Source organism: Dermochelys coriacea, chromosome 13, assembly GCF_009764565.3.
Source record: "Dermochelys coriacea isolate rDerCor1 chromosome 13, rDerCor1.pri.v4, whole genome shotgun sequence".
NCBI lineage: Eukaryota > Metazoa > Chordata > Testudines > Dermochelyidae > Dermochelys > Dermochelys coriacea.
In genome coordinates, this window is record NC_050080.1 from 596,557 (window position 1) to 610,464 (window position 13,908).

Consider the following 13,908-nt stretch of genomic DNA (forward strand, 5'->3'; position numbering starts at 1 on the left):
ATGCAGGGACAGTCTGAGGGCAGCTCCCCAGCAGCTGGAGCCGGGGAGGCAGCCAGTAGCGCCCTGTATGGCTCTGGGGAGTGGGGGCCAGGGGCGTGGGTGGGAGCGACAGGGGAGTGTGGCACATTGCTGGAGAGCTTCCTTCCTGCAGGGGGTCTAGTCCCCAGAGCTGGGCTGGGACGCAGGTTCCTGCCAGCCCCCAACCCCGTGCTCAGGCCCCTCTCACCTACAGTGCCTCCTCCCTACATATTCTGTTGCCCTTTGCCTCTTGGAATTGGGCATCTGTTGTTCCTGGGGCAGCCGCTGCTCCTGGCAGGGCCACACTGACCTTTGCACCAGTGCTGCCCCAGGAAAGGGCTGTCACGTTGGGCAGGCCAGACCCTGCAAGTCCTGTCTCCTGCTGAGCAATCCAGGCGTGGGCTCAGAACAGCCAGGGGCCCCAGGGACAGGAGGGTCATAGAACAGGGGCTGAATGCTGTGAGAGTCGATCTGTTCAGCTGGGGGTGTCTCCTTGGGGGAGGAGTGCAGGCCCCCAATCTCTCCTGCCTGGATCCAGAGAATAGCAGGGCACACTCATATTCTGGGGGAGTGACCCTCCCCTGGCATGGGGACTATGGAGCTCTGCTCCTGACCCCTGCTCCGCAAGCTGCTGGCTGGGCAGCAGGTCTGCTAATGGGCTGTGCAGACGTCCAAGGAGAGATTGAAGGAGACCTTAGCGCCAGCAGTGGGCTGCGACGCTCACACACTGTGAGGATAATTATCATTTAAATACCAGCTTTTTGTCAACGGCGTGGTGGAGAATAATTGAGCATAATTGTTCCCATTGTAACAGCAATGGCAGAGTGAGGAAGAGAGGAGCAATAACCACAGAAATGTCAACCTGTCGGCTGTAAATATACTGACTCCTTCTGAAGGTTGGTTCCATGGGGGAGGGGGGCCTTGGTCCAGCTGGGGGCGGCAGTGCAGAGAGCCAAGCACCTGGCATGCATGCATGCCAGTCTCAGCATACATGTCTGCATGTGTTTATGTGCATGGCAGTACATTGTGCACACACACAGGGGTGAGTGAGCATGTTTAGACCAACTGGTGTATGTGCACGGGGGTGGGTACACACAGGTGAGGGGGTGCACGTGTGGGGCCATGAGGCAGGTGTCAGGCATGGGGGGGGGTGTACTGAGAGTGGTGGGGTGAGCCACTTACTCATCCTCTCTGCATGTTGAACTCCCTCTCCGCCATCCCTGCCAACCTCCTGTGTCACCCCCCCTCAGTGCATGCCAGGCCCCTGCCCCTCATTCAGCTCAGTTAAAGCCCCTCATACGCAGCAAGGCCGTAAGCGCAGAATGGGAGCGCAAAGGCTCTATTCGCATGGGGATGGAGGAATCAACAGCTGTGAGCAGTGCACCAAGCTGGGGCCAGCTCTGTCCATGGGGTGCTGCCCCGCCACTACCCGGAGCGGCACCCCCTACACCAGTGGTTCTCAACCAGGAGATGCGTACCCAGGGGGGCACATAGAGGACTTCCAGAGGGTACGTCAACTCATCTAGATATTTGCCTATTTTTACAACAGCGTACATGAAAAGCGCTAGGGAAGTCAGAACAAATTAAAATTTAATAGGGATGCTGACTTGTTTATACTGCTCTACACATGATACACTGAAATGTACGTACAATATTCATATTCCAGTCGCTTTATTTTAGAATGATATGGTACAATGAGAAAGTCAGCCATTGTTCAGTACTAGCGTGCTGGGACCCTTTGGGATTTCTATGTCTGACTTTGCAAGCAAGTCGTTTTTCTGTGAGGTGAAACTTGGGGTACGCAAGACAAATCAGTCCCCTGAAGGGTACAGGAGTTGGAAAAGGGTGAGAGCTGCTGCTCCACCCCACTTTCTGTACTCGCCCATGAATGCTCTGCTCCCAGCTGTGCTGGACACCGTCTCTCTGCCCCCGCCAATGACCCTGCGTGGGGCCGAGACAGGGAGGGGCGGAGGGCTGCGGGTTGCCCCATGGCACAGCCCCCTGGGCTGGGCCCTGCTGTGTGCTGGGCGGAGGAGGGCAGCCCTGGCTGTGTGTGCTGGGGGAGGCAGATGCTCCCCACGACAGGGCCTTACAGCCTCTCCTGCTCCGAGATGCGGCTCTCCTTGCCGTCCTCCTGCGCCACGGGCTGGCGCCCCAGCAGGGTCTCCTGGACAGGGAAGTCTTGGCGCTCATCGTGCTCCTCGCACCCCGCTGTGGCCAGCACCACAATCTCCACGGGATCCGGCAGCTCCAGGCCCTGCCAGGCAGGGGGGAAGGTGAGGTGAGCAGAGGAGGGGGTCCTGCGGCAGCCCCTCGAGCTGGCACCGTGTGGGGCCAGACCTACGCCTCTCCTCGGGCTGCTGCTGCCCCCTGCTGGGCTGCTGCGGGATAGCGGGGCCTACGCTCCACCAGCACAAACCCCCCATCTCCGGGGCAGACACATGGGGAAGGCCCCACTGTCCTCCCCCCTCACAGGGCAGTGTCCCCTCGGGTCCAGGCTTGGGACAACACCCCTTTTGCCCCCACGGGGACAAGGCTCAGGCCGGCTCCACCCCAGGGCATCTCGCTTTCCACTTGCTCTGTTGTCCCCTCTGGCCTGTCCCTGCCCCTACATGCCAGCGAGCAGCAGAGGTGACCCCCGGGCTAGTATCTATGAATCTATGTGGCCTGTCCTGGTGGGCTGGGAAGGGGAACCCCTTGCTCGGGGCCAGGTCCCTGACTGTGCTCGGGTGCCTGGCAGCTGCTTTCTGGCCCCGGGGAGCGTGGGCAGCGCTGGGTGACGTACCTGTTTCTGTGTGCGCTGCTGGAGACCTAGATGGGGAATGGGGACAGAGGGGGAGAGTGAGACTCCGGCCAGGCCCAGTGTGGACACCCGAGGTGGGGAGGGGGAGAAGATGAGAACCCCTGCCAGGCCCAGCCCAGACACCCGACGGGGGGACTGCCCGGCCAGGCCCAGCACGGCATGAACAAATGCTCACCTTGATCTGGGCTCTGCCATTGTGTCCCCTGCTGCCCAGGGTGCTACAGGCCAGAGCCGTGGCTGGAGTTTGACTCAGCCTCACAGAGCTCCCAGCCTGCGCTGGTCAGTGGGTAAAGCAGCAGGTGCCCTGCCGGGGGGAGCCAGGCCACTGGCACTGCGATGGCAGTCTGGCTTTAGCACGTATGGGCCCCAGAACCATGAGGTTTATCCCCAGAACAAGCTGAACTGTGATGCCTCGAGCCTGGGCAACGGCAGACCCCCGGTTGGCAGAATGGTGGGCTCAGCCGTGAGTGGTGGAGGGCGAGCACCCTGCTGTGCCCAGGCCCTGGCCCAGCCCAGGAGTGGAGGGAGACGCCCACCCCTCTCTCTCTCCTTCCGTCCCACACCCCCCGTGCTCACCTTTCTGATACAGGCAGAAGAGAATGAGCCCCACAAGACAGGCTGCAGAAACGGCCATAATGGAGATCAGCACCGGGGAACGGCCACGGCCAGGCTCTGACAAGAGAAAAGGGAGACGGCTGCTGAGCTCTGTGCTCCCAGCGTAACGCCCTCCCCCTCACACTGAGCCCCTCTCAACCACACCCTGACTACAGCACCCATTGCTGGGGAGACCCCCCACACCAACAGGAGCGGCAAGTACTGCATATCTGCATTCAAAGGGAGCCTGAAGCTCCTTGCAAACTGTATTGTGTCTGCAGGGATCAATGTATCCACCAGTGAAATGCAGCCAACTCTGGGGAGGACCTGGCAGCTTTGTACAGCTGCACAGCATTGTGAGACAGGGACTGCAACAGCAGGGGCTGGAGGGGGGAAGAATGGACTCGCCCCCTTGGCGCAACACGCTCGCTCTGGCAGAACGCACTGCGAAGTGTTAGCTGCCACACATAGCCAGGCCCTTGGTTCTGTGCCACTCATGGGCAGCAGGTGCAGCAGCGCCACACGCCTTACCAGGGTGAGTGCTGGGGCAGACTGGCACAAGGTTCCCCTTGCCAGAGTGCTGGCCAGACTCGAGCACTCTGGGGTTCCCCATCCAAGAACTCACCCACCTGGGATCTGCACAGCTGGTGCACGCTGACAGCCACAGGCTGCTTGGCACTTACCACAAGCCACATCCGAGAGGTTTGTCCCAGTCGTCTTCAGCACCAGCCCCAGTGTCTCGCACCTGCAGAGAGGGGCAGAGCTGGGTTCATACCCGGAGCCAGGAGGGCAGCAAAGCACGCTGCATGTGGGCTCCGGAGAAACACGTCACAAGGGGAGGAGAGCTGCTGCGGTTAAAAGGGCCCAGAGCTGCGAGCTGGCAGTGCGCTGCAGTGCGTGGGGAGAACAGCATGGACCAGGCCCCAGGGAACTCAATGGGCTGGACCCCAATCCTCTTCCCAGCAGTTTAAATCCAGAGCGAGTCCATGACTGCAACTGCTCTCACACCCGATAGTCAGGCCAGAGCTGAGGAGGCAGACGTGGGGAGCTGCCTGCAGGAAGGGAGGGGCCCAGCTGGAAGCCCATGCTCCCAACCACGGGATTGGGCCCTGCCCTCTGCCTGGGTAGCAGGGAAGGGAGTGTGATGCCCTCCCTCAGGCATCTCCTGGCAGCCACCCGCCAGCCAGGGGTGTTTGCCCCTGGCCTGCTGCTGAGACGGGAAATACCTGTGAGCTGCAGCGGCTGCCCCTAGGCCTGGCCCCAGGCGCTCTCCTTTGGTCCCTGGGCCGCAGGGACACGGAGCATGATGCGCACGATGGGCTGTCTGGGAGCCCCACGGAGCACATCGGCAAGGTGCTACTGGTACAGCCTGCGGGCTTCTGGCCTGCAGCAACGGGGTTGGCCAGGCGACGCGGGCTCATGGGTAACCCCATCTGTCCAGCAGACCACAGCTCTCGGGGGCTCACTTCAACCAGGAGGTTGAGCCATTGGGAAGGGTTCAGCAAAGAGCTCGGAGACGCACTCGGGGCTGGGAATCCTGCCTCCAGGAGAGCCTGCCACAACGCTGTGGGGTTAGTAGGGCCAAGAGACGGCTGAGAGGGGACTTGGTCGCAGTCTCAGGCCCTACGTGGGGTGATGTCTGCTAGCAGACCGAGGCCAAATGAGAGCCAGTCGGGGGGAACTGCAACATGACAAATGCAGCCAGCAAACAGGGTGCAAATTTCAAGCAGAAAGTGTCATTACCCCAGGAGCGGCTTCCCAAAAGACAGGGGGACACGCAGCCCATGGTCTCTTCAATACAAGACCAGCTGTCAGGTTCCCAAAGATTTCCCCAGGGGTTATGGGGGGTGCCACGCAGGGTCAGCTCTGCTCCCCCCCACCCCAAAGTGGTTATGGGGTGTGCCATCCAGGGGTCAACTCTGCCCCCCCATAGTTATGGGGTGTGCCATGCAGGGGTCAATTCTGCTCCCCCCCATTGTTATGGGGGTGCCATCCAGGGGTCAGCTCTGCTCCCCCCCCCAGTGGTTATGGAGGGGTGCTATACAGGGGTTAGACTAAGGGTCAGACTGGGTTCTTCTGGCTCTTGTGTCTCTGCTGTGCAGCCAGGGCAGCGCCGGGCTGGAAGGGGAGTTCTCCGGGGCGCATGGCCAAGGGACGGACCCTGCAGCCTGCTCCACTCACCCATGTGCTGCACACTGCCCAGCTCCAGTAGTGGCAAGAGCAGCAAAGGGGAGGAAGGCAGCTGCTGGGCCTGGCAGCCCAGATGACAGGATGGCTGGGGTGCTCTGCTTGCCCCTGTGCCCGCTCCCCCGGCCTCCACTCACAGTCTGTGCCACCCCACCCAGCCCTACCAGGGGCTCATGTCACCTGCTGCTGCAGCAATGTGGTGCACCCCCACCACACCATGCCCATGCCCCCTGCAGCAGGAGCTGAGCTGGCTTGAGCAGCCCAGGCTGTGTGGCAGAGAGAGGGCTGGTGTGGGCGCAGCCTCAGCTGCCTTTGAATCAGGAGTGTCGGGTCTGTACCTCGTCCAGGGGCGGCACGGTTCGGAGGTGGAAGAGGTGTTGGAGAAGCTGCCATGTTCACACGGCACGCAGGCAGTGTCCGAAAAGTTGTCGGCTGGAATGGAGCAGAGTGGGCAACAGGCAGGTCAGTGTCATGCCAGGGGAAGGCAAGGTGGTTTGCAGGTGTCAGGCAGGGCCCCCAGTTCCCAAAGCCCTCGGGCAACTGCAGCAGGGGATGGAGTAGCTGAGTGATTGCAGCTTGTGCGCGTCTCCCCAGGAAGCATTGGGTGCCCCTCACTAGGGCAAGACCCTGGCACTCCTTGTAAGGGAAGCCCTGGTGGGACTCTGGTTTGGGGGGGCGTGATCCCTGGGCTGCGCTGGGGTGAATCAGCTCCAGCCCTGGCCCCCGGCAGGGGAGCTCTTGGCTGGCTCGGAGCATCACCTCACCTTTCCGAGCAACTCCTTCGCCTGGCCTGCAGTTCGTGATCTTCAAGCAGGTCTGGCAGTCGGGGCTGGAGCAGTACATGCCCTGCAGGCACTCGCACACGGCATTGTGCTTGGTGTCCCCGGGGCTCCTCGTGAGAAGTCCAGCGTCTGGGCAAAGGGGATGAGGCAAGCGTCGACAAGGGATCAGCACTCTAGGGAGTCGGTGCTGGCAGCACCTCCTGCCAAGCAGGCCATGAGCCTAGGATGGCAGGTGAGCAGGGGGTGGGTGCCAGGCTGCAAGGACCCCAGGAGCCCCTGAACCTTAGCCAGGAGGCCTGGGTTCACCTCCCCCAAGAATGAACACCCCCAAAGGCACCTACTGTGATCGCAGGATCTGTGGGGGGTGCAGTGTCTCTCCTTGGTCCAGCTGGACTGGAAGTGTCCCGCCTCGCACGCCCCGCAGTCGGTGTTCTTCGAGGCAGTGCAGTCAGACAGCAGCTTGTCTCCTGCAATGCAGAGCACAGCAGGGGTCAGCGAAGAACAGCGCCTCCTGCTGCAGACCCAGCACTGCCAGACCCAGCCTCTCCCAGCAGCAGGTGCTGTAGGGAAAATCCCGGCTCCCTCAGGGGAGCAAGGCAGAGAGTCACGTCCCAGCCCCAGCCAAGGCTGCCCGGAGACGGGACACTGCTCCATACCTGGTCCACAGCGGCTGCAACACCTGCCATCATGCTGATATTGCTCTGGGGTGCAGTTCAAGTTGCTGCCAGACGCCCAATGCTAGAACAGAAGAGAGCAGCGAGTTCAGCCAGGGACGGGTCCATGATCCATGACTCCCCCCACCTCCCCCATTCTTCCTCGCCCCCCTTGCTCCTGCATGCAGCTCGCTTGGCCTCTGCATCCCAGGCACTGCGCAGACGCTGCTCCCTGCACTTTCACCAACACCCACTTTAACCACAGATCGTTGCACAGCTGGGTTCAGCCACCTCCGCGGTGCCAGGCCTCCCTTGAAGTGGGATCCCACCAGTTCCGGTGTGGTGTCTGGGTGCAGCTCTCTCTCCTGCTTCACCTCGCAGCTCGTGAGCGCAGTGCCACTCGGGTGGCAGCCTGTGCCAACAGGGCACGCCTGGGCACCACTGACAGGAATTCCTGTCCTGCCTGCCCCTGCCCACGAGCTGCCAGCTTCAACCCCTGCGGCGGGGGGCAGGGCACAGAGCAGACCCAACTGCCCCTTCCTCCCATAGCCGTGGGGCCATCCTCCCAGGTAAAGGGGGGTTGAAGGGAGGAGCCTATAGGCACTGAGGCTTGGATCTGGGGCAGTGGCGGGGACACGACTCTTCTTTGGTCGCTGGCAGCAATTTGGCAGCTGCACCATCACTCCACCTCCGTGTTCAGCGGCAAGGTTTTTTGTTTTGTTTTTTTTGCCGCTTGGGGTGGCAAAAATGCTGGAGCCGGCCAGGCTCAGGAGTGGCCAATGGGTGCATGCTGGCAGAGCCCTGACTGCCCCGGGGAGTTCTCTGAGAAACAGGATTTGGGCTGAAAGGGGAACCGAGAAGAAAGACTCTGACATCCCGTGTCACTAGCAGCCTCCATGTTGGGAAGGGGAACTGAACGGGGCCCAAACCCCCAGCCTGGGCCGGGTCCCTGCTTTGTCAGCCCTCCAGCATTGTCCTGGAGTCTCCAGGAATTACAAATTAATTGTTAATCAGAGATTATGTCCTGTGCTGAAACCTCCAGGAATACGTCCAGCCAAAATTGGCAACCATAGCCCCTGTGTCTTCCCCCCCAAAATGCCTAGTTCAGGCCCATGCTGCAGGCCTGGCCCAGCCCCTCCCCACATGTGGAGAGTGGAACCCCAGAGCCTCTGCTTGGAATCTGGCAGCCCCAGCCCCAGTGTTGCGTGTTCAGCTGCCATCTATGCTGGTTTGGGAGCACCCCTGGCATCCTTGGGGAGTGCCACGCTGCATCAGGCCGCTGTTTACTTTTGCTCCCTTGCAGGCCTGGGACGGATGCCTGTTGCATTCCTGGGCACTGTCACAGCTTGTATCCTCCCCCAGCACCTTCTTTGTTACTCAAAGCTGCCTCATCCCTCTGCCCAACTCTCCAGCCCCCTCAAACCAGCCCTGCCCCTGCAGTCCCTATGCCACAGTTACGCTCCCTGACCGGAGCCAGGGTCCCGGAGCAGCAGGAGGACAGTGGCTGGGTGTGGGCTCAGCTCTGTCTCTGGTGGTTGCTCCAACCCCCTATTTCAGAAAGAAAGTGAAAGTGAAACCAGCAGCCTGGCTAGAGGGGAGCAGGGCAGCAGCCTGGCCCCAGCTCCGGCTGGGCCCTTTGGACAAGGAATAGGGACTCCAGACTCTGCCCTCCCTTCCCACTACACCCCAGTCAAAACCTGGAGCCCCAGGGGTGCCAGACAGCAGGGTGGAGAGTCTGGGGGGCAGGGAAATCAAAGCAGATGAAGGGAAATTCCCAGCCACAAAAATGAGGAACCAGCAAACTGCCAGGCCAGAGCAGGAGCCTTGGTTCCCTCCAGGCAGATCCCCGAGCCCAGGATAAGGGAGAGGACAGAGATAGGGGATACGTGCTCCCCTCCCCTCCCCTCCCCTCCCCTTGGGGCTCTCTCCCCCACCCCAAGAGCAGAGCCTGTAAACACCACTGGAGGGCCCCCCCGCGCAGCTGGGTATATTCTGCCAGTCCTGGCAGCTCCAGGGCAGAGATGGAAGACGCACCACGAGGCCTTTACAAGGAACCTGGGCAGAGCCTGGGGCCATGGGCTGTAGGGCGGGATCCACCCTGTGCACTCCTGGTGCCATCGCTCACATCGAGGGAGCTGTGATTCCAGCCAGCCAGAGGGAGACCCGCATCTCGCCCACCACACCCCGGGGGGCACGGCACCGGGGGTTGTCGCTGGCCCCCTCCAGGCCGGAGAACACCTTCCTCCGATTGGCCCTCGAGTGGCACCAGGCTCGGGATTCACTCTGTCAGTGAGGCCCAAGGGAGGCGAAGTGGGGCGGTGCCAGCCCTCTCACCTCCTCGCTGCCCGGGCAGGGGCGTTGGCTCCTACGACGCTGCAGGGCAGAATCCTGCCAAGCCCCCGAGCACCCTACAGGAGTCGGGCTCTGCAGGCCAGGGCTCTGCAGCCGGGTGCACCATCGCGGGCTTCCCAGGGAAAGAAAGTGAAACTTACTGTGAGCAGGCAGCCCCCGAGCAGGCCGAGCAGGAGGCAGGGCGGCATGGTGCAGTTGGGCCTTTGACAAGCAGCTGGGAGGGAGGTGAGGCAGAGCTGCTATAAACTCCTCAGCCTCAGACACCCGCCCAGGAAAGGGGCTGGGCAGCCCCCAGCAGCAAAACTCCTCCCTCGGCATCCACCGCTGGGGCTCGCCTGGGCCAGGACTTCCCCAGGCAGCCTGTGGCCAGGGCCCCTGGCAGGGCAGCGTGTGCAAAGCCGCCAGGCTGGAGCAGCCCCCTCGCCGGAGCCAGTGCAAGCTGGCCGAGCCGCGTCCCCAGGGGTACGGGGGGTGCTGAGAGCCATTAACCCAAACTGCAAACCCCGTGTGCCATGGAAACATGTCAAGCCCGGGGGTGCGTCGCCCCCCGCCGCAGCACCCATGTCCCCAGGCAGCTCTTGGCTCTGTGTCAGACTGGCCACAGCAGCGACTCAGCCTGTGGCACTGGGCAGCTAGGAACTTCCAGTGCAGCCTGCAGGCAGCTCCCTGCCCCAGGGCCATCGCCCCACAAGGCCCTGGGGACAACAGCAGGGCCCCTCAGTGCCGGGGGCTGCTAGGGGTTGGGCACGCCATCCCTGATGGGGAGCAGCGGAGGCCAGTGCATCTGAGACACAGGAACACTGGGGTCCCTGGTTGATCTGCCCCCGAAGACAGAGCAGGCCGTCTGGCCCACCAGAGAATGTGCGGGGAGCGAGTGGGAAAAGCGCCGGGCGGCCCCTTCTGCCCACCAGACTGAAGAGTCAAGCTGCCAGGATGACTATGAGTTACCAACATAGTGTGGCCGTGAAAAAGGCGAATGCGAGCCTAGGATGTACCAGGCGAAGCAGCTCCAGGCGCTAGAGAGGAGTAGTAAAGCCATTGCACAAGGCCTGGCGAGCCCCGTGGTCAAGAAAGATTAATTTACACTAGAGCAGGGGCACAGCCAGAGAAGAATGACTAGGTGCCCAGGAGACTGGAAGGCTGATTTTATGAGAAGAGCCTGGCTTGGTTAGTCTAGCAAAAAGCAGGCTGAGTGAGCCTATGAGTGCGCTCTGGAAACACACTGGGGATGAACCCCAGCAAGGGTGAAGAGCTATTGAAGCTAAAGAACAAGGCTGGTACAAGACTGAACTGCTAGAAACCAGCCAGGAACAAATTCCAGCAGGAAATTAGAAGGTTACGGACCATCAGAAGCTGAGGTTCTGGACCAGCCTCCCAGTAGGAGTTCTGGAGGCAAACAGTTTTACAAGAGAGTGGGACCAACATATGGTGTCCCTAGCCTCTGTCCGACAGAGGCTGGGAATGAGCGACAGGGGATGGATCACTTGGTGATTCCCAGTTCTGTTCATTCCCTCTGAAGCCTCTGGCACCGGCCACTGTCGGCAGACAGGATATTGGGCTAGACAGGCCTTTGATCTGACCCAATACGGCCGTTCTTACGTATCAGCACAATTATACAAGGTGGCTGCTTGCGATGGTGGGGGCAGGGCTTGGCAGCTCTGGGCTCACTTTGGGTTTATGTCTGATGTTCCTAAAGCTCATGCTTCAGGGTGTCAGCCAGCCACCACAGGGAGCCACTCCCCCCCCCCCAGCGTTGTTCTAGGGGATTATTTTTTAATTTCCTTCCTCTGAAGCATCCAAGTTGGCCCCAGCTGGAGCTGGGACATAGGGCAGGGAGGGCCAGGGCTTGGAAGTGGCATCGAACAGCATCTCTCAGTTGCGTGGCTGGCTGGGTCTTGCTCACCTGCTCAGGGTCTCCCTGATGCGGGGTGGGGAAGGAATTTTCCCCCAGGTCAGACTGGCAGGGATTCTGGGCCTTGGTCACCTGTCTCTGCAGGGGTGGTGGGTCGGGTTACTTGCCAGGATTAGCTGTGTTTAGCTCACTGAATTCCTTCCCACAGCAGGGACCTCAGACATGATGCCCTCACTCCCTCCTATTCTCTGCCCATGCACAAAACAGTCTAGTCTCTCAAGAGCTGGGATCCTTGAGGCTAAATCCGGTTGCTGGGTCAGTGTGCGGGTGCCGGGTGGTGTTCGTGGCCTGCAATAGGAGGTCAGACTGGATGTCCGGTGGTCCCTTCTGGCCTTAGACTTTGTTCCAGGAAGTCTCTTCAGTTTCTCTTGGGCAGGGCCGGATTAACCTTTTGTGGGCCCGGCGCTAAGCATATTTGTGGAAGCCCATGGAGGTAATGGAGCATGGCGCGGGGAGGTCAGTCCCCAGAGCGAGGGGCCAGCCGGGGCAATGGGGCATGGCATGGCAGGGGCGGCCGTGCTCCGCCCAATGCGAGGGCACTATTTACAAACTGGCAGTTGCCAGACGCACAGTGGCCTGCCTGGACTTGTGTTGCCAACATGCCTCTTCCTCTCGGGGTGGGCCCATGCCGTACTACCCCCCCAACACACCCCAACTCCCTATGGCCAGAGGCCCCCCCAGACCCCCTATGCCCCACACTGTCCCCCAGACCCACCCACAAATGCTCAGCTCGCCCACAAAACCCCCACTTCCTAGTGCCCCAACACACACAGATCCTCCGTGCCCCTTCACAGCCCAGCACCCCCCCATAAATATTCCCCACAGACCCACTCCCCCAAGCTCTGCCTCCCGGCCACACTCACCAGCCCTGCTGGGAGGTGACTTTGTCTGCCGGGCTAAGCCAGCAGCGCAGTCAGGGCCGGTTCCAGGGCTGGCAATCGCTCCGGCCCCTCAGGAGTGGTGCAATCAGCCAGGCCAGGACCTGCCCCGGCTGGGGTCCCTCAAGACGCACTTGCCTGGAGGGGCCCAGCCAAACCCCCCACACTGTTCCCCCCCACACACACACACACCTGGCTGAGACTGGCCAGGCTTCTGCACCAATCCCAGGTGGCTCAGCTCCGGGGAGACAGGTGGGGCCCCACAGATAGTGGGAAGCAGAGACTGCCCAGAGCCAGAGGTGCACTGGGGTCTGGCCAGGGGGCTGAGAGGAGCAGGGGGTGGGGACAGGAGTGGAGAGGAGCCCTCGGCCAGTTGGCGGGCAGTTGGATTAGTTGGGTTCCCTGGACTGTCTCTCTAGGCTCTCCGGGGCCCTTTGGATCATTCCTCTCCAGTCACAGGGATTTGTGACTCCCGCCAGGTTCCTATCAGCTGTGTCAGTCAATCGCAGGTCCTGCCCCCCTCTCCAGGCCAGCAGAAGTCTGTATCTATGCCTGAGCAATTCTGGGGAATCCAGCCCCTGCCAGCAGGCTGGGATCCTGGGCCCACACGCAGGAGTGGGGGTGTTTGTGTTTTTCCTGCTAACAGCCTGGAAGCAGAAGCTCAAGGTTTCAGTTCAGTTTCTTGAGGTGGGTTTCAGTAATTCCCATCTGTGATTAAGCTGTGAAGATGAAATGGAGACCCCCACGAGGGCACAATATCTGCCCAGAGGGCCCCCCCAACAAGGGGATAGTGTCTCCCCAGAGGACCCACCCTCCCCGAAGAGGGCAGTATCTGCTTTCAAGGGCCATGAACACAGAAAGAGGGAAGGACAGAGAATCCAGCAGCTCCTGGTGAGAGCGGGAGGCTCCCACACTGCCTCCCTGCTTGGAGAAATTCCCAGGGGTGTGGCGAGGGCCCTGTGGGTTCCAGACTCTTCTGCTTTCTGTAGAGGAGAATGTCCCAGGGAGTTCCTGTTGCTTTGTGCATTTCCCACGGCACATTCATTGTAGAGAGGAAACCCTGGCTGGGGACAAGGGAGAAGCTCATGCAAAGGTTTATGCCTCAATGCCCATATAAGAATACCCAGGACACCTGAACACAGACCAAGGTTACAGGGAGCTGTCTGGCCTGTAGCTGTGCCAGTGCAGCATGCCCGTCGTCTCCCATATGCCCGCGGCTGCGCCAGTGCAGCATGCCCCTCCCCTCCACCCGTGGCTGCGCCAGTGCTGCATGCTGTCCCCTCCTGTGTGCCTGTGGCTGCGCCAGTGCAGCGTGCCCCCCTCCCGTGTGCTGCGTGACTGCACTGGTGCAGCGTGTCCGCCTCCTGAGTGCCCATGGCTGCGCCAGTGCAGCATGCCCATCCCCTCCACCCGCAGCTGCGCCAGTGAAGTGTGCCCCTCCCCTCCCGTGTGTGCACGGCTGCACCAGTGAAGCGTTCCCTGTGCTGAGGACCAGTCTCAAGGCTCACAGGTGACATGAGTGGTGCTCTGAGTGCAGTCAGCATGGCAAGCGCAGCGCTCGCTGGGCTCCGCGGAGGCATAAAGCCAGAACCTTCCACCACCCCACCCAGCTGCAGTTCCTCTAGTATTCTCATTTGTAGGGCTGGCCAGGGAGAGGAAGTCGAATTGTTCTGGCTGTTGTGGGCGGTGGCTGGGAGCCATGTGACTGGACCCCCACCCCACCCTCTGC

General features: G+C 61.2%; 1 protein-coding gene across 4 annotated transcripts; it reads right to left on the bottom strand.

Moving 5' to 3' along the window:
* Positions 1 to 1,672: 1,672 nt before the first annotated feature.
* Positions 1,673 to 9,929, bottom strand: CD40 (CD40 molecule). 4 transcript variants are annotated; one of them, XM_043495911.1, is made up of 9 exons: positions 9,530 to 9,929; positions 7,041 to 7,122; positions 6,726 to 6,851; positions 6,367 to 6,513; positions 5,941 to 6,034; positions 4,045 to 4,160; positions 3,398 to 3,493; positions 2,804 to 2,829; positions 1,673 to 2,275 (listed from the first exon to the last, which is right to left on the bottom strand). In XM_043495911.1, the coding sequence occupies exons 1-9, from the start codon at positions 9,575 to 9,577 to the stop codon at positions 2,108 to 2,110; spliced, it is 903 nt and encodes a 300-aa protein (XP_043351846.1). In that variant the 5' UTR covers positions 9,578 to 9,929; the 3' UTR covers positions 1,673 to 2,107. The 4 variants fall into 4 exon arrangements, with proteins under 4 accessions (XP_043351846.1, XP_038225652.1, XP_038225651.1 ...); XM_038369724.2 differs by having other exon boundaries at positions 4,099 to 4,160; positions 9,530 to 9,803; XM_038369723.2 differs by lacking the exon at positions 9,530 to 9,929 and adding an exon at positions 9,072 to 9,170 and having other exon boundaries at positions 4,099 to 4,160.
* Between the last annotated feature and the right edge of the window lie 3,979 nt (positions 9,930 to 13,908).

Bases quoted from the DNA above. Each gene is read 5' to 3' on its own strand.
- CD40 (XM_043495910.1), bottom strand. From the start codon at position 9,155: ATGGCACCAGGAGTGCACAGGGTGGATCCCGCCCTACAGCCCATGGCC. The intron at 6,514-6,725 runs GTAGGTGCCTTT...CCCTTTGCCCAG, and splicing joins CCACAGATCCTGCGATCACA to ACGCTGGACTTCTCACGAGG. The intron at 4,161-5,940 runs GTACAGACCCGA...CCCTCTCTGCAG, and splicing joins CCGTGCCGCCCCTGGACGAG to GTGCGAGACACTGGGGCTGG.